At 40.5% G+C, this 18,126-nt stretch overlaps 2 protein-coding genes across 9 annotated transcripts in view; one reads left to right on the plus strand and one right to left on the minus strand.

Annotated features, from left to right (window-relative positions):
* The window catches only part of CSNK1G1 (casein kinase 1 gamma 1), a 153,018-nt gene that overhangs the window by 127,497 nt on the left and 7,395 nt on the right, over positions 1 to 18,126 (plus strand). For 2 of the 7 annotated variants that reach the window (XM_004010535.6, XM_060417785.1), the window contains 2 exons: positions 4,180 to 4,290; positions 11,901 to 12,007. The exons of 1 other annotated variant lie outside the window; for it this stretch is intronic. In XM_004010535.6, the coding sequence (XP_004010584.1) occupies positions 4,180 to 4,290; positions 11,901 to 12,007 (218 nt within the window). Of the gene's footprint in view, positions 1 to 4,179; positions 5,698 to 11,086; positions 11,455 to 11,900; positions 12,008 to 18,126 lie in introns of those variants that run through there. 4 more of the 7 variants (XM_012181371.5, XM_042252331.2, XM_027971753.3 and 1 more) reach the window with 4 other exon arrangements.
* SNX22 (sorting nexin 22) overlaps positions 7,191 to 18,126 on the minus strand; it is a 30,201-nt gene continuing 19,265 nt past the window's right edge. The window contains exons 7-9 of one of the 2 annotated variants that reach the window (XR_006060375.2): positions 16,884 to 17,213; positions 11,025 to 11,307; positions 7,191 to 9,188 (exon numbers count right to left, since the gene is read on the minus strand). Coding sequence is in view for 1 of the 2 variants with exons in the window: in XM_060417786.1 (XP_060273769.1) it covers positions 17,185 to 17,213 (29 nt within the window). In the remaining variant the exon portion in view is untranslated. Of the gene's footprint in view, positions 17,214 to 18,126 lie in introns of both variants that reach the window. The other variant, XM_060417786.1, reaches the window with a different exon arrangement.

Here is an 18,126-nt window from a genome sequence, read left to right on the forward strand (position 1 = left end):
TTCAGCAGTTGTAACTTGCAGACTCTAGAGCCTGGGCTCAGTAGTATGGCACACAGGCTTAGTTACTCTGCAGCATGTAGAATCTTCCTAGGCCAGGGATCAAACCTTTGTCCCCTGCACTGGCAGGTGGGTTCTTAACCACTGGACCACCAGGGAATTCCAGTAGGTAGGTTCCTAATCCACTAGACCACCAAGGAAGTCCCTTACCTCCACTCTTAATTCTCTATTACATATTAAAAGTTTTCTTCTGTCTGTATGTGTTGTTCAGTACTTTGTATGTCAGTATACACCCTGTGTTCTGAGGCATCTCCTTGTAGGAGGGTGACTGTGCAGTAATCCTCCCTAGATAAATCCTCATTCCATACAGAAGGTATATTATGCCATTTTAAGTAAGAATAAAACAAGATGTGAGTAGAGAATTTCAAACCTTTAGGATAGTTTTTGTGATTTTTTTCCCCCAGAGCTTCACAGAATCGATACCACTGTCTCTATGGGCCTATATAGTATTGGGCTTGGAAATAATCCCCTCCAGATGTTATCAGTGATGTTCTGATATCTCTGATATTTGATCAAGTTTATAGAAAACAGGAACTCACTATTGGTATAGCTGACAGGTTGCATGTAAAAATCTTTGGTGTAGGAAAATTGGTTCAGTTCCATGAGCTTTATAATATAGTATATTTAATATGTTGCATTAAAATTTTGAAAGTGTGGTAAAACAGAATATAATCTAGTGTATTCATTACTAACCTTTTGGTACTATTTAATCTCTATTTTTGTTTTAAAAGTATTTTAGGAGCCATAAAGTAAAATGGATGAGATCCATTTTATAAATGGAATCAAAATTAATTTTTCAAAATAACTATATAATAAAGAATAAGATTTGGTGGTTTGTTCGCTACAACAGGAGAAAGATATTTGCCTTTCTTCTGCTTTAGAAAAACTGCTTTATCACCAAAAGAAATTTGAGATAATTTTCAAGCCGTAGACAGAGGTGGTTATCTGAGATGTTCTCAGACTCTACTTTCTTGCCCTCCCATTAGTATCATTCTCCCCACTCTCTGTCCATGAATCCCTCCCAAGTGGTTGTTCGAAGATGCTCACTTCCTTTGCCCTAGGCAAAGGGGTGGTTTCAACTTTTTACACTAGGCTTACATGTTTTCCCTAAACTATTTTTTGTAGCTTTGCTTTTGATTTATGCTCTGCTCGGTTGCTGCTTTTTTTTGTTTCTATATTCACCTACTACATAGTAAACCAAGCATTTCCACGCAGGTAATACAATCCCAGCTGAAGATTTTAAAGCGTTACCCCAAGGAATTCCCACTGCTTGAGATTCCTGCTGGTGCCTTTGGGGACTTATACACTCCGTGTGGACCTTTGTCTTTGAAGTAATGCAGACAGATTGGTTTTATTGAATGACTCTCCTGATTGATTTTTAGATAGACATGTTGCATGAAGGATTTTTACCAGTGAAGGGTTTACATGGTGATCTCCTCCACTGGTTTGCTTGATATTTAACTGGCTCCTGTGCTGATTACGCCTGTTGTAACTCCTGTGTATACAGCATCACCTAGAGTACCTTTCAAGGACAGGTATACTAGCAGAATTCTGTAGAGGTTGACATTCTTTGGTTTCGTTTAGCCTCTAGGCACTCAGTTGCTTTCTAAAACTGGCAAATGAATCCTTCTGCTTACATCAGCTTCCAGATACCAGTCCAAGCCCTTAAATTCTAGAAAAGAATACCCATAGAGTTTAGCATTATGGTGAAAGTAGTTCCCAGAGTAATAAACCAACAACTCTGAGTTCAGATCTCTCTCTTGGTTTTGCTGCTTTCAGTGAATATAGAAGGCATCAGAGGGCAGTAGGATGGTGCCATGTATTCTTCACTTGTCACAGTGGAAGCATTAATGAAGCAATATCAAATGCTAGCATTATTTTTCTCTCTTCAGAAGACAAATAGAACATTGCTTTGAGGATGGAATATAACTTTAAGGCCTTTGAAAAAAATCTTGCTATTTTCATTTAGACAAAAGTCTTAATTATTCCAACAAGTTACCTGTTTAGCTAGAATGAATATAAGCAAGTATATATCCCTGGGAATCAGATGGGTAGCATCAAATCAGACTTCTGATATGTATTTCAGGAAAAACAGAATTAATAGCTGATCCAGCTGCCCAAGGTTTTGTTAAGCTTAAAAAAATGAGTGTTTTCTACATGTTTCATCTGCCCTAAAAGCAAATGCAAAACATACTTTTCATGAGAGAAGTATCGCACTGAACATGTATCATAGAACTCAAAACAGCCTCTAGTGACTTAATAATGTCTGGATGTTTTCTAAGCATTTAAAGTTTTTGAGAACAAACAATTCTATATAGTAGTTTAGAAGCTTAAATAATCTACTTAAATATTATAAGAAAATTTATAAAGTCCTAGAGAGAACTGAAGAGAATCACGAATAGATATTTAGTTATAGATATTAGTTATAATATTAGAAGAACAGATATTATCGCAAATATCCAATAGTGGAATAAATGAGATTAAGCACTCCTAGGCTATGGATATTAGTTTATAAAATAATTATGATTATGTTATAAACCACAGTCTTATTTTGGGGTAATTAAACATCTGAACCTCTCTTGGCAGGAGTGGGTAGGGAGATATTTGGGGTAGCTTTGATTCTCTCAAATATGATTGGCAGAATAAACTAAACTTTTCTCTTGTTAGAGTATATAGCAAGGAAGTTAATACAGCTGCCTTCTTATAGAGGAGTATAAGAAAACATGGCCAGCATCTTTTATAGTGCTGTTACCCATGTGACTTCATACTCCATTAGTTAAGAAGATGAGTAAGTTGCAGCTGGTATATGATGCCTTTTGTGGGGAGGTGGTAGCAAAGCCTTTTTGTGATTTGTAGATGAGCTTAAAACCACTCTTTGTCAATGAGTTCCAGAAGGGGGTGAGTGAAATGGAACCTCAGACTACTACTATTTCAGTCTTCCTCCCCTCCCCAACTTTTTTTTTTTTTAAGAATACAGCATTTAAAGCTATATTTCTAATATTTATAGCATCCTTACTGGTTTTCCTGTAGAGCAGCAATATCACATCTCAACCCCTGCTGCTGTTAATATCAGCAGCAATTAAAATTTGATTTACTAATCCCTCGTTGCTGCCTCTCCAACACCTCATTTTTCATTTTTGTAGAGCCTTAGGACTGTTACAGCTGAGCACCATAATGTTAACACCTCCTCAGCCATCTGGTACAGGGGAAGAGGCACCTAAACAGATTGTTAAGAACAGATATGATATATGAGCAAGATTAGAATAATGTGAGATCTAAAAAACAGGTAAAGGAGGAATGAAGAGAGCCCGACTGACAGCAAAGGTGAAAGCAGAACCCAACGAGATTTTGAATCAAAAGCCCTTCCTTTGCTGGGAAAAGATCTGCCTTTTGCTTTCTAGAGGAAAATAGTTTATGTAGTCTTATCTAAACTTTTTCTAATTCCAGACTGGAGACTGATAACTAGAGGAATCTGAGGAACATTGTAGCCTTATTTTCCCTCATCTTTTCATATTCTTGACCTCTGAACCTCCTTTTGAAGAGAGACTTCGCTCATTCTTTTAGGGAATAAAGCATATTCTCGCTACTGCTCATTTTATATTAGTTGAAAGTCTTCTGGAAGTTTGAGAGTAGTGGGCTCCCTATTCAAGGAAAAGACTTACTATCTTAATTCTTAGCGCTTAGAATTTTCTGTACTGACTACTACCTATTTAGGTAGATCTTTAATCAGTGAAATGATTCAAGTATGATTATTCCTTTATGCAGCAATCCCAACTTTCTGAATTTGGTCTGTTTAGTGGCTATTGAAATTTTACTAATATGGAAACTAAAAGATAATTCCAGCTTTTGGTAGATTTTCTTTTTTAACCTCCTCTTGTGGTGATTATTGTTTTTCTGTGTCTCAGCAAGGTTGGTATGTTAAGAGACAGCTGTGTGTTGACTTGTTAGGCTGAAATGAATGTAGCCAAGCTTTTTCTCAGTGCTTTGCAGCAGTTGTTAGTTCAAAATCCAAAACAAAAACAAACCCCGAAGGGACACTAATGTACTTGATTTTGTAATTGCTTGCTGTTGCTTCACCTTTCCTTCCATATCTTGCTCTCATGCTTCCTAATGCCTGAGCAGACTGCATCGTCAGAGCGCCGAGGAGAGTGGGAAATCCAGCCAAGCCGGCAGACCAATACCTCGTACCTGACGTCTCACTTGGCCGCAGACCGCCATGGGGGATCAGTGCAGGTACTTACTGCCTTCCTTGCCTTCTCCTGGCCCTCCCAGCTTGGCTGGTAGAATATTGGCTTGCTTCTGAAACTCAGGTTCCTTTAGAATGGAGTCTCACAGTAAGGTTGAGCTGCTCTTACAGATAACTGCATATCTCTGTGCTGATTTTCTACTGAGGTGCATTGTAAGAATCACTTGTTGAGATGATTGCTAGTTGTTGTAATTGACTAAGAAGTATGTATATGATTTCTGACAATAATTTCTGATGAAATGAATCCTTCAACCTTGATCCACTCATGATAGACCATAAAATAATGTCAAGGTAGAAGTCTGTTAGTGTCAAGTCTGGGAACTGTAAAGATCTGAGCCATTTAAAATAAGTATTTTGAGGATAGAGGACTGCATATGTAGCTCATTCTATGATTATATGTGCCCTAGCACATAAAGACAAATTGTTTATTGTTCTCACTCAGCCATTTATGAGTGGGAACTCAAGGAAGTGAGCTATGTTCTTTTTCCCTTCCTCAAATAATTATTTCTGGTTTCCTTTGGACTATTTTGAATCTTTATTCTCTCTCATACTTAACATCTTATGTCTCTTAACTGTTCACACATGTCACTATTTTAATAATCTTAACCTGATTGTTTTTCTCATACTGGTAAGTGATGGCACCAATTGGGGCATGCAGGTGAACCCAGAGCTACCAAATATAAATTCTTATTCTTAAAAAGGGATAGGTAAGCCTTTTGCATAAAGAAATACATCTTGATAGGCTGATTATTTAAGATACATCTGTACATGGACTGACTTACTGAAGATCGTGTTATTCAAAGGACAGCTTTGACCTGTAAACCAAAAATGTCTTGTAGGAGCATCTAGGTAAAAATGATGGATTGAAGACAACCCCATCTGAAATGACACTAAAAGAATGATAAGGAGGTTTTTTTTAAGGCATAAATCCATATAAGAATGGAGAAAACAGACAAGGAGGCAACAGCAATCAAACATCAGAAGCTGAATAGCAGATGGGCAATTATTAAATGACTTAGGAGTCCCAAGGAAATGAAAGTCTGAACCAATACAAGAGAAAGCTGAGAGCCTGTTTACACCAGGGAGTCCCCACAGGCTCAGAAAGTGTGGAGAGGCGTGTGCTAAAATGAAGAACATTGGTTTAAATTCTGTTTATGAAGCCAGAGATCCCTACTTGTCCCCTACAGCAAAGACCAAAGGTTATTCTTTGGAGAGGGCAAAAAAAAAAAAAAGGTCCCTGGGGCTTCCCTGGTGGTCCAGTGGTTAAGACTTTGCACTTTCAGTGCAGGGAGTACGGGTTCTATCTTCTATCCCTGGTCAGGGAACTAATATCCCACATGCCATGCAGCATGGCCAAAAGGAAAAAAAAAAAAAAGATGGTCTCTGGATTAGGAGATACAAGGCACACTTGAGGGTGGAATACCATACTGGAAAAGGGGAGATTAAATGAATATGTGCATACTGACTTCCTGCTTTCCCATTTAGTACTTAAGAATGCAGATAGTCAGGTGTGGACCTTAAAGGTATGAGCTTGAGTCAGCTCTGGGGGATCTAACCACCCCCAGAGAAAACCTCTGAGCCTTCTGACAACAGGGTTTCCCTAATGAATTGGCCAGCCAGATCATTCTGCTATGAGATCATCTTAGAAATCCCATCTCTATACTCACAGTGCCAGTTTACTTTCTCCCACTTTTAAATATGAGCAAACATTCAGGGATTATCAGACTTCTGAAGAAAGCCCTTAAAAAGAGACCAAAAAGAGCAACAACAGCAACCGAAAAATACTTTGTTATTAAAAACCTCATAGAAGATACTGCTACTGTAAAGCAAAGACAGGATGCTACATTTAAAAGGAATATTCTAAGAGCAAACAAACCAAAAAAAGAGAGAGCTTTTGGAAATTAAAAACATAATCAACAAAAAATTAAAACTCAATTATCCTTCAATTAAAAAATAAATACATTAAAAAAATTAAAACGCAATAGTTGGGAATTCCCTGGCTGTCCAGAGGTTAGGACTCTGGAACTAAGATCCCATCTGCCATGTGGTGTGGCCCAAAAACAGAAAGCTCAAAACTTTGGAAGATAAAGTTGTGAGGAAGTCTCCCAGAAAGTCGAGCAAAGAGAACGAGATAAAAATAGTAGGAAACAACGTAAGATTTAAGAAGAGACCAGAGGTCCAGCTTATAAATAACGGTAGTTCCGGAGAGCAGAGAAAGTGGAGGGGCAGAACTCATGGACAAAATAATCTCGCAGATCTCAGAGAGGCGTTTCCAGGTCAGAAGGCCCATCGAGTGCCCAGCATGAATGGATGGTGAAATCACATCAAAGTATATCACTGTGAAATTTCAAAACACTGAGGACAAAGAGCAAATCCTTCAGGCTTCCAGAAAAAGAAAACAGTCACATGCAATAAAGGACCAGGACTTAGTATAGCCTCAGGTTTCTGAACGGCAGTACTGGAAGCTAGAAGGCAATGAGCAATCCCTTCAAAACTGAGAAAAAGTTATTTCCTATCTAGAATTCTGTACTTGTGCAAACTGTCAATTCTGGTTGGAATATGTAATAAAGACATTTTTAAAAATCTGTGGCCCCAGTAATTTTACTTCTCATGCACCCTTGTGAAGCTGTAGGAGGATGTGTGCTGTGAAAATGAGTGAATCAACCAAGAAAGAATAAATATGGGATCCAGGAAATGAGATCCAACTCAGGAAAGCAGCAGTATAAAGACATGCAGTCCCAGGCTGACAGCTGTCTTCCAGTAGAAGAGGGCAGCCTGTCCCAAACAGAGCTGGTCAGGAGGCCTGGAGAGCAATTTTATTAGTTAACTCAATGGCAGCAAGAAATTATACAGGGAAGAAAAGATAACTATGGTACACTCCATGATATAGCTGTAAATAGCCTTTAATTGTTGTAAACACTACGAATTGATTTAGTAATTACTGTATAAACTTTAATGGGGGAATAAAAAGATAAAAACGGTGAATACACTGCCTAAAAATAACAAATCAAGATGCATGTTATTCAGAGATACGGAAGTGAAAAACAAAGGAATCAGCTGTAAAGGAAAGGGAAATGGTGGAGTGGAGGAAAGAGATTATTGTTTTTCACAAATATCTGAGTATGAATATTTGATTCTTTACCCAATGTGCTTGTATAACTAATAAAAATAAAACCTAACAATTTAAAAATATATATGTATATATATACACATGTATCGGTTTCTGATTATCTCATTTGCAAAAATTTGTAAGTTTAATAATAGCCAATTCATCTAGTGTTGTTGAAACGTGAGTTTCCACTATTATGGAGGTGATTTGGCAATACCTGTTAAAATCTTAAATATCTACCACTTTTGAGCCAATGAATCCAGTTTCAGATAAATAGCCCTCAAAAAAGTACAGGGAAAAAAATGTATAAATAGTAAAGATACATATTTTAGAACGATGCTGTTAAGAGAAATGAGTCTCTTTTGTAATTTAAAATTGTATAATAATCACTTGTTAAAAAATGAAAAGAAGCAGGTGAAACTAACCTTAATAATAAGTCTTTGAAACCTAGTATGTATTTTACACTTACTGAATATCTGAGTTTAGCATTAATTAAACAAATATACTACTTCCATACTATGGAGAGACTGAGATCTCTGGATGTCATGGAAAATGGCCAAAATATATTGTGGAAAAAGCATCCCATCCAACAGTATGTAAAGTTTGGCTTCCCTCGTAGCTCAGTTAGTAAAGAATCTGCCTGCAATGCAGGAGACCCTGGTTCAATTCCTGGGTCAGGAAGATCTGCTAGAGACGGGATCGGCTACCCACTCTAGTATTTTTGGCTTCTCATGTGGCTCAGCTGGTAAAGAATCCACCTGTAACGCGAGAGACCTGGTTTCAATCCCTAGGTTGGGAAGATCCCCTGGAGAACGGAAGGGATACCCACTCCAGTATTCTGGCCTGGAGAATTCCATGGACTATATAGTCCACGGGGTCGCAAAGAGTCGTGGACAGAACTGAGCAACTTTTGCTTTCTTACTTTCACTTCTGTCCAAAAAAATGGCTCTAAAATTGTTTGAATTAAAATATATAGGAGATATAAGGGCATACAACTTAAGAACAACATTTAACGTTTAGCTAATATTTACTTTGCTCAAATCTTTATAATTATTTACAACTCTTAGTAAGATCAGTGTTATTCCAATTTTATAGATTGGGAAACTAAATCAGAGAATCCCCAAATGTATTAGTTTTGAATTATCAAATGTATTAGGATTGAAATGTTGGTTATCAGCTAAAGTACTGCTTCCTTTGGTACACAACTCTTGATTTTTCTTCATGGTAACAACTTGAAAAGCAGGGCTTATAACTCAGATCTCTCAGACTCTTAAAAGGGATGCTATCAATATGAAGGGCTAAAGTTCGAAACAGTACTTCACATTAGTCTCTTTCATGGATAATCCTGTATTAATTACTTTGGTCTTAAATGGGATATAGCCAGAAAAATGTGAGATTAATATTATTATTAGTGATTACAGCAAAATAAATTGCCAGTGTTCAAGGTATATAAATAAAGCCTACTTTTAAATTAGGTTATTCTAAAATAATCAGTGGAAAAGTATAAATGATAGTTTCAAATACTAATGATTTGTTACATCCTTAGAGTTCTTCACAGTTTTTCACATTGCTTTCTAAATATCATTATGTTTAACTGCCATAGTAATTAGGAGATCAATGGAACCAAGGTGGTTATTGGCCTAGCCTTACAGAAATGGAAACCAGGGCTCACAGAGAGTGTTGACGCTTGAGAATCCAGCTCTTTGGCCACCTCCACTAGGTGTTCACCGCACATCTAGACACCAGTCCCGTGGTTTGACAAACTGTACCTCCAACCTGAAATAATTAAGTGTATGCTCAGATTAGTTGCCCTTGATTCCCAAGTACATTTTAGATGCAGTTAAGGTTAGACAGTTGATGGTAGAGTTATCATTTGTGCCTGATTTGTTTGAGACCAGATACTCATGGATGCAGACAAGATGTCTATTGGGGCACCCAGGGACACTGCTTGTGGGTCAAATGGCAGCATAGTAAGGAGAAATTAGAGTATGAGATGTGTGAAACGCTGTAAGCAAGTGCCATGACCCAGCGTCACCAGGTAATCCACAGTGTGATGCTGACTGTCGCTTCGTTTATGTCAGTAGAGGCCAAGACATCTTATTTAACATCTTATCTAGCTCCTGAATTGTTTATTGAAAAACATTCTGTGATTTCTCCTTGTGCCCACCAGAAGCATATGTAGGCTGAGGAAATTAACAGGACAACATTAGCAGGACTATAGTTCTCCAGTCTATAAACCTTATCTCCTCAACTTTTCATTTTTGTTGAAACTTTTCATTTTCCCCAACTTTTCATTATGAAATTTAAAAATCTATAGCAGAGTTGAAGGGGAGATACAGTGAGCCTATGTGTATCCTTAACTAGATTAACAAACGATTGATTTTTGCCATATTTTAACTCAGGAGGGGGTGTTTTTAAAGTATTTGTAAGTACATTTCAGCCCAAAATACTTCAGTCTGCATCTCCTTAGAATGAAGCCATTCTCTCATGCAACCAACACCACCACTGTCATATATAAGAAAATTAATAATTCCATAATAGCTCATATACAGTCATATCACATTTCCCCCAATTGTCTCCAGAATTTATTTTGTAGTGTTCTGGATCTGATTAGGGTTCATGCATTGTATTTGGTTGTTATGCCTCTTCAGTCTCTTAATTTCTTTTAATCTATAAAGATCACCTCTGTGTTAAAAAAAAAAAAAGAATTTTAAGACATATCTTTTTTAAAGAATTTAGACTTGTCTTATAGAATGTCCTGCACTTTGGATTTTCTTATTTTTTCCATCATACTTAAGAGTCAGATAAATTTTTTTTGCAAGAATACTATATAGATAATACTATGTAGTATTCATTATATCATATCAGGAGATAAATAAGGTTAGGTGGTTTCATTGATCAGAGATGCTAAATTTGATTACTAGCAAATTTTGGGTCTCCCATGGGTAAGTCCAGGTTTAATGTTGTATGTTTCCTTGACTAACTGTACAGCATTGTTAATAATTTTTTAAAGCTTATATTGATGTAATTAATAAGAATAATAAATACCTCTAGTTTAGAAATAATGGTGGGCTGATAAGTTGTATTCACCTTGTCTGCCCTTTCCTTGTTGAATAAATACCTCAAAGATTCCTTAGACTAAACATTTCCCTCCACCCTCCTTTTTATCAGTGTGCAGGAAATATTTACAGATTACTCCCTCCCAGCTCCAGTGGGAGATAAAAGTAAACATTGATGGAGGGAGAATAACAGCACTGTGAATGTTTATTGAGCCATTATCATGTACCATGACACTGGGCTAAGCGCTTTCTGTGGATTGTCTGCACAGTAACCCAGTTAGGTAAGCAGCATTATTTCCCCATTTTACAGATTAGGAAGCTCAGGCACAGAAAGAGTAAGGATCTTGCCCAGGGACCCACAGCAAGTAAGTGGTGTAGGTAGGGTTCAAACCCAGGGCCGAGTAAGTCTAGAGCCCGTTTCTTACCTACTGCGCTGTGCTGTCTCCATTACAGTGCACCAGGTATTGTACAAGACGTGGTTTCATGCATTTTCTTGTATAATTCTCACATCAATCTATAAGCAACAGTCTCATTTAGATGAAAAGTTACTTACCCCAGGGCATATATGATATCTGAACCATTGATCCTATTTTGTGGTTCTCTCCCATGTTTCAGCCAAGGTCTTTAACAGCAGAGTGGTTTGTCCAGTGGGGTCCCTTTTCCCACTTCCCAGCACCCACATAAGCAGGAATCGTGTGCTGGAAACGAAACCAGGTGACAGAAGCAGCTGCACGAGCAAGAGAAGCCTGATCGGTTCCGCATTAACCAGATGGCAGGAGTGCGAGCCTTCAGTTACAGATCGGGGACCGTCAGTGAGAGATGGGATGACACTGAGCCTGAAATAAAGGTTGCGGACATAAGACCAGCCTTCCAAGGGGAAGTGTTTCCTTACTGTCTGCCCTCTCACACAGAGAGGGTGTGGCAGTCTTATTTGAGTAGCTTCAAACCAAAGGTCCAAAGCTGTGAAGAAATTTCCGAAGGAAAGTGCGACTACTTATAGTTTTCGATGCTTTCTATTGATTTCTTTAGATTTTTTCTTTTAACATCATCACTGAGTCTGTATATAATTATAGCATAATAAGCGGAGGGGAATAGAAACAGTAATATCAACTATTTTATAGGATTTCTGTGAGGATTCGATTTACACACACATACAACACAACACAGTGTAGCAGGAGTTCCTAACAGAGTAGGCATTCACTATGAAAGTTATCATAGTTATGTGAGTTTTGTGTTTTCACATGAAATGGGTCTGGGCACATTCCCTAAATTAGGACGTCTGGCCCCCCAGCCCAGAATAACAAACGTTCTAAACATTGCCAGGCTCTTACCTAAGCTAGAGACCAGGCCTCGCTTAGTGAGCCTCTCTGGCACTGGCAGGAGGCCCCTATTGCCGTGGTGTCCGTCACACTCTGTCCTTCTGTTTCAGGTGGTTAGCTCAACCAATGGAGAGCTGAATGTCGACGACCCCACGGGAGCCCACTCCAATGCACCCATCACAGCTCACGCCGAGGTGGAGGTAGTGGAGGAAGCTAAGTACGTTCATCTTTCAAGGGGGCTTTTGAGTTATAGGTTGAGAAATCTTTTCTCTGTCTTTTCCTCTCATGTGCTGCTCATTTCAAACTGGATTTCTCATGCTTGTGCCCACCGCTTTCTTCCTTAGAACATTTTATTTTGTGCATGGTACCTTAGCCACCGCCACCCTTCTTTAGCTGTGATTTCTGGGAAGACAGTCACTTTTTCTAGTCCACATGGATGAAAAGACAGTAGTGACCTAAAAGGATCATGGTATAAAAGCTACACCCAAGAATAGTCACGAGTCTCTTGGGGGCCCTGGAGCCTCTTGCTCCCTAAGGGACAGAGAGAAAAATCTGCTTGTCTCACCATGGGCCATGCTGGCCAGCCTTTGATTTCTGATTCTTGGCTAACCGCTCTATATCTGTAGTCCTAGACAAGGGGCTCAGAGCCCTTTTGTTCTCAAAGTATTCTGAATTCAGAGAGACTTGGATTAGTCAGTTATCTGTACCTGTTGAATGAGTGAGTCTTGGGAAGGAGAGGAAATCACACTAACCCCAAGAAGGTGGAGAGCCCCTCTTCCCTTTTCTGCTTCTCTTGCATGTGATTGCCTTGCCCTTCCCATCCCACTGGCCTCTAGCGCTCTCTGCATGGTCTGTGTTTAAACGCTTAGAAAATGGGGTCAAAGGTGAAATACTGCTGATTCTGCTACAGAAGCAGCATCTCCATCACTACTTTCCCTTTTTGTCCCAGCCTGAGTTCAGGTCCAGATTTAAGCTCCAGTGCAACATTAGGTAGGGAGAGAGAAGTCCTTCACAGATTAGCAGCTTCTGCCATGCCCATTATGGATGACTTTTCTTATAAACTCTTTGAGAACATGCAGGCTGTTCCCATATCTTCTTCTCAGAAGCAGGCAATGTATCTATTATGACACTGTGCCTTAAATGATCTTTTGAGCCTCCAGATATAGCCAAGCCGGAAGACGTTTGTGCCTCCGTAGGAGGTAGTAAGAGGCTAATCAAGATCTGCATTCTTCCTCCTAGATATCAGCACAACTTTGCATGGTTGTTGCCCTGCCCATTCCTGTGCTCTGCTGCCCATCTCTGTGATGGACTCACTTTGCTTTCAAAGGTCCTTTCCTTCAGAAGCCAGGGCTTGAGGATTCCTACCCAGTAGATAGGGGGCTAGTCACACAAAGAGACAAAAAGACTTGGACTCTCTTGCTGAGTCCCTGCTCACTGTAGGTAGCTTCAGATAGCCCTCTCCTGGTTAAAGTAAGGCCCTAATATACAGGGAGGGCAAAGCAGGGGTTTAAAGTCAGGAGGAGACCATTTTCAGAAAGGAAACATGCTCCCTATTCTCAGGGACTTTGGAAGTTTTCATGGTACTCAGTATTTCAGTTCCCACAACAGAACTTCACTCTCCCAGATATACAGTGTGGTTTCTGAGCCCTCAACCTTGACTGCACCTTGGAGTCTCCTGGGCCACGTCAGAAAATACAAGTGCCGAATCCTGGCTCCAGAGCTGCTGGTTTCGTTTATCAGGGATATGGCCTGAGCATCAGAAACTTTTAAAGTTCAGGTGATTGAGATGTGTAGCTGAGGTTGGGAACCACTGCACCGGATGTGGTCTGACGGAAATATTGTCTGAGCTGCAAGGTGGCTGCACCATTCCTCCCACCCCACCTCACTCCCAATCCACGGCTGTGGCTATCACTCTGAAGGCTAGGTGAGCTGTGGATTTACTACTGTGCTCTGAATACCAGGATAGGATGGGCTTTAGTCTTACAATATGCCCTGTACAGATTTATCTTTGAACCAGTTTATTTCATTTCATTTTGGTAAATGTGTACACTAATTGTATATGTGAGTGTGGTGTTTGTGTTCTATGTAAAAGATAGGGGACCATTCGCACAAAGAGATTGCAATCTGGTGTGTTCTGTTCTGACATAATCTAAATTCCAGGACATAAAGAGAGTTTAAAGCCTCCCCATTCAGCAAAAAGGACCTCTGTGCCAGGTTCGAGCCTTCTGAAAGGTGTGGAAACCAAAGGGGAGCAATCGTATTTGACCAAATGTCATCCAAAAGCATGGCTTAGGACATGTTGTCTGCTGATTTCCCCAGTGATTTCATGAGCTGCCAATCCATCTTGCCCAGAGAACTGTCAGGGCACAGCTGTGTGTTTTTCTTCGTGGCCTTTTATGTATGAGGAGAGTAGTCAGGGGGGCGGAGCCATGTGTCCACCTGCCTGATCAATTTCATGGGAAGAAGTCACAGCTAGGGAAGCACAAGGCATCCCACACAACTCCTCATTGCACACAGCTCTGACGCCATTTGTCCATGCAACCTGCTTGTGGAAGAAGAGGGGGCTGTTGCTTTTAGATTAAGATTCAACCAGGGTCCTGAGCAAACAGTGTGAAACCTTCACGTCGAAGCTTTTGATTTTGGGTTTCTCACCCAGCTTGCTTCGTGTAAAGGAGGAGAGAACAGGGTCTTGTTTGTTTGTACTATAAACAAAATGAATGTCTATCTTACATTTAGCTCTAGGACACATATCCTTGTTTAAGTGTGATTGAAAGGGTAGTGAGGCAAGGCAACTTTTCGGTTGACTTTTGTAAGAACACAGGAGTTTTTGGTTATCCACTGACTTTAGCTACAACTTGGCACACGTGGACCTCATTTCCAAGAATTAACAAGAGTGGGATTTAGGCCCTTCTCTGGCAGTTATAACTTAATCCAGAGCAGCAGTGACCCTCCTTGTTCTCTCCTAATAGGATAAAGTGTCTCTTAAGCCTGTTTTCCCCTCTAGAGGAAGAGCTAACTGCTGGCCTTTTTGGTCAGGCATGTATGTTGGTCTTACAGAAAGGCCAGGGACTTCTCTTTCCCTCAGAATATTTGGGAGATCAGCTTAACAAATTGCATGGTATGACATCATGCAGGAATCAGAATGACTCGGCCTTGTGCCTGTTTGAATTCATACAAGCAGGATCATGTGCCCTTTCTCCTGCTCGCTTTCTGGAAGTTGCCCAGGAAAGCCCACTCTCGAGGCTCCCACCAGCTGTTTCAGTTTTGCCTTAGTCCTCACAGCTCCAGCTCCCACCCTGACGCTTCTGTCAGGCACCTCCCCCTACCCCCTCCACTTCAGTGTGGGGACCAAGTGGCCTGGGCCTACTCACCCTGCCTTGACGGAGGAAGAACCTAAACACAGACACATACTGCATGTTTGCATGGCTCACAGGGAGTCGCTTTCCTCTCACCTCTGTGGACTAATATCTCTCTTTCTCTCTCTTCCTTTCTGTGTTTTTCTCTTCACACATTCTGTAGCTGCCTGAAAATGCTCAACCTGTGGTGAGTCCCTCTCTCCAGTTCACATGCTCGGGGAGTGGACCCGGCTAGGTTGGGATTGGCAAAGCCAAACATAAGGCCTCAGGAACACTCAGTGGCTTCCTCATGCCACCTTGTGCTGTCCCCGCCCAGGCCGGGGCACTAGATCTACAAGGTGGTGATGGGCAGGTCTGGGCATTCACCTGGGAATCATCTGTTCCCTCTCTCCTTTCAAATCCACCACACTGCTGCCTCTTCCTGTCAAAACAGTATCCCACAGTATCCAAAACAGTCTCTTCATTTTTAGCTGAGCACATTTTTTTTCTGAAATTAACATGGCCAGATATTATCAGACAGAGAGGGACAGAGGTAAGAAGACCGAGTTACTGTATCAGTTGTATAATCAGAATCTAGTTGCTCCTCACAACAGTCATTGCCAGATAATCTCACATTCTGTGGTTTGGTCTGTAACCTTGAAATTAGCAGCTTTGGAAAAATCTGTGACTTTTCTTTTTGGTTTAGCTGGTTTTTCCATCTGTAGAATATGAGTCTCTCTGAGTAAGAGAGCTACTTCTTGGGGGAAAGATGGACATTTTGTTGTTGCTGTTTTGAGTTTTTTGTTTGTTTTTCATTTACTGTCTGTTTTCCCACTTTTCTCTCCTTTTCCCTTCCTGTAAGGGTTTAGTGGGCCATGGACTGACTTGACTAATGAGATACTGGGGCCTCTTGTTTCCACCCTCAGAAAAGTTTCCTTGAATGCATTTTTAGTTACAGCATGAGGTGTACTAAAGGGGAAGCCCTAAAGATTCTATGTTGGCTGAGGCACATTCTTGCTGGAAGACAGAGCGCCCTTGCCACCCCTCTGCCTGAACACGGCCTTGACTTCCCAGGTGCTTGTGAGCTGTGCTCTGTTGCGGTCTGGAATCCTCCCCCACATTGTCTGCACGCATGGGACAACATTCTGTGTGGTGATTACAGTCTGCTGGACTCTGTTCTGCTTGTTTCTACTTGTCTTCAGTGACTGGGTTGGGCACCAGTTTTTACCAGTCTAAGCCAAGTTGCCCGCAGGGTTTCCCCAGTGGCAGGGTGTATTGAAGATAATACAATGCAGGGTTTGGTGCAGATAGAATTTGTAGTATTGCAGTACCAAGGAATACATGTGGCCTGTTTATTTACCAGACATGTGTCTGTGTAATCTGACGTTGTCATGGTCAGTATTTTCCTGTGAGATGTCAGTCACATGATCCTAACTGCCGAGGGCCTATCGTGTGCTCGTCTACTCTATGTTTGGAACTCTAGGGGGTCCCAAGGCCTTCCCCAAAGAGCTTAGGTGCAGTCTGCCTGGAGAGGTAAGACACACATGCTTGAAAGGTCACATGATATTGTCCCTTGAGAGGTCAGTGTCAACAGGGATGGTTAAGGAAGACTTGATGGATACTGTGGGGCTTAAACCCAGCGTTAGAGCAAAGGAAGGGTGTACCAGCACAGCAGAGAAGCATAATACAGGAATAGCTGAAGGGAGGGCGAACCAAAGGGCCAGCTGGAAGAAAACCCAAGACCCGGGAAGGGCTCACCGCTTGTCTTTCATCCTCTTCTGAGAATAAGACATCTGTATGGAGTCAGTCAGTGGACTGGTCTGGTGTCTGACGAAGTTTTAACAGGTCCTGTTGCTGGTAGTCAGCACAGAAACCAAAGAGTCAAAGAGCAGATTGCAGAGACTGTTTCCTCATGGGTAGAAAACTATTAAGAGCTTTGCTCCTGCTGAAGTTCTAACTATAGTAACTAACAGAAATTAATCTAAAGCTCTAAACCGCAGCTTACACTCTCCTCCGGTCAGGCGAATTCAGCTTTGCACATCAGGTTATGAGATGCTTGTCAGTAGATACTAATTTTTATGTCTTGCCCTGGAGGAGATGAAAGAAAAATTCTATCATTTGAATTGGACCAAAACAGTATTTTGAACTTTTTAATGATTGCCCTTACTTAAAAACACAAAATCATTATCTTAGTACCCTCCGAAGAGAATAATAGAAATTGACTTAAATGCTAGTGATCCCTCTGAAAATCATGGTCAACAGGGAACAGGTAGCTCTACTGGAATATTGGTGCTCCCATGAGATTTCATTCACCTTATTTAATAATTTCTGGACATTCACCTTGAAAAATGTCTGTTTTCTAAAGCGTATATACAAAAACAAGACCCTTCTTTTTTTTTAATCCTTCCCCAAGGATATTCCATTAAGGACTGAAAATAATCAAAAGTGTTAGTAATTTTTATTTAAAAGAAATTATGCAGTCTCTAAATACAAAGGACACTTTGTTTAGTGACTGTATTGCCACTCAGTAATAGTACATCTCATGTGTCATCATACTCTTAGAAAATCTTTTTTAAGACTCTCTTAAGGACTTCCCTGGTGGTCCAATGGTTAAGAATCTCCCTACCAATGCAGGGGCCACAGACAGGTGCGACCCTGGTCTGGGAAGATTCCACATGCTGCAGGGCAGCTAAGCTCATGGCAGCACAACTACTGAAGCCCTAGAGCCCACGAGCCACAAAAAGAGATGCCACTGAGATGAGAAGCCTGCCCACTGCAACTAGGGAAAGCCCTCAGGCAGGAACAAAGACCCAGCATGCCCTAAGTAAATAAATAAAATGTTGTGTTGTTTTTTTTTTTAACAAAACAGTATTTTTAAAAAATTGTTCAAAAAGTTTTTTTTTAAGCCTCTCTTTAACCACCTATTTCCAACATCTCCGTGTTTAATTCATTCAGATATGGTTAAAGCCCATCGTTTTTCTGTGTAAACATCAATTTCTGC

The sequence above is a fragment of the Ovis aries genome, chromosome 7 (assembly GCF_016772045.2).
Source record: "Ovis aries strain OAR_USU_Benz2616 breed Rambouillet chromosome 7, ARS-UI_Ramb_v3.0, whole genome shotgun sequence".
In the NCBI taxonomy this organism is placed as follows: Eukaryota; Metazoa; Chordata; class Mammalia; order Artiodactyla; family Bovidae; genus Ovis; species Ovis aries.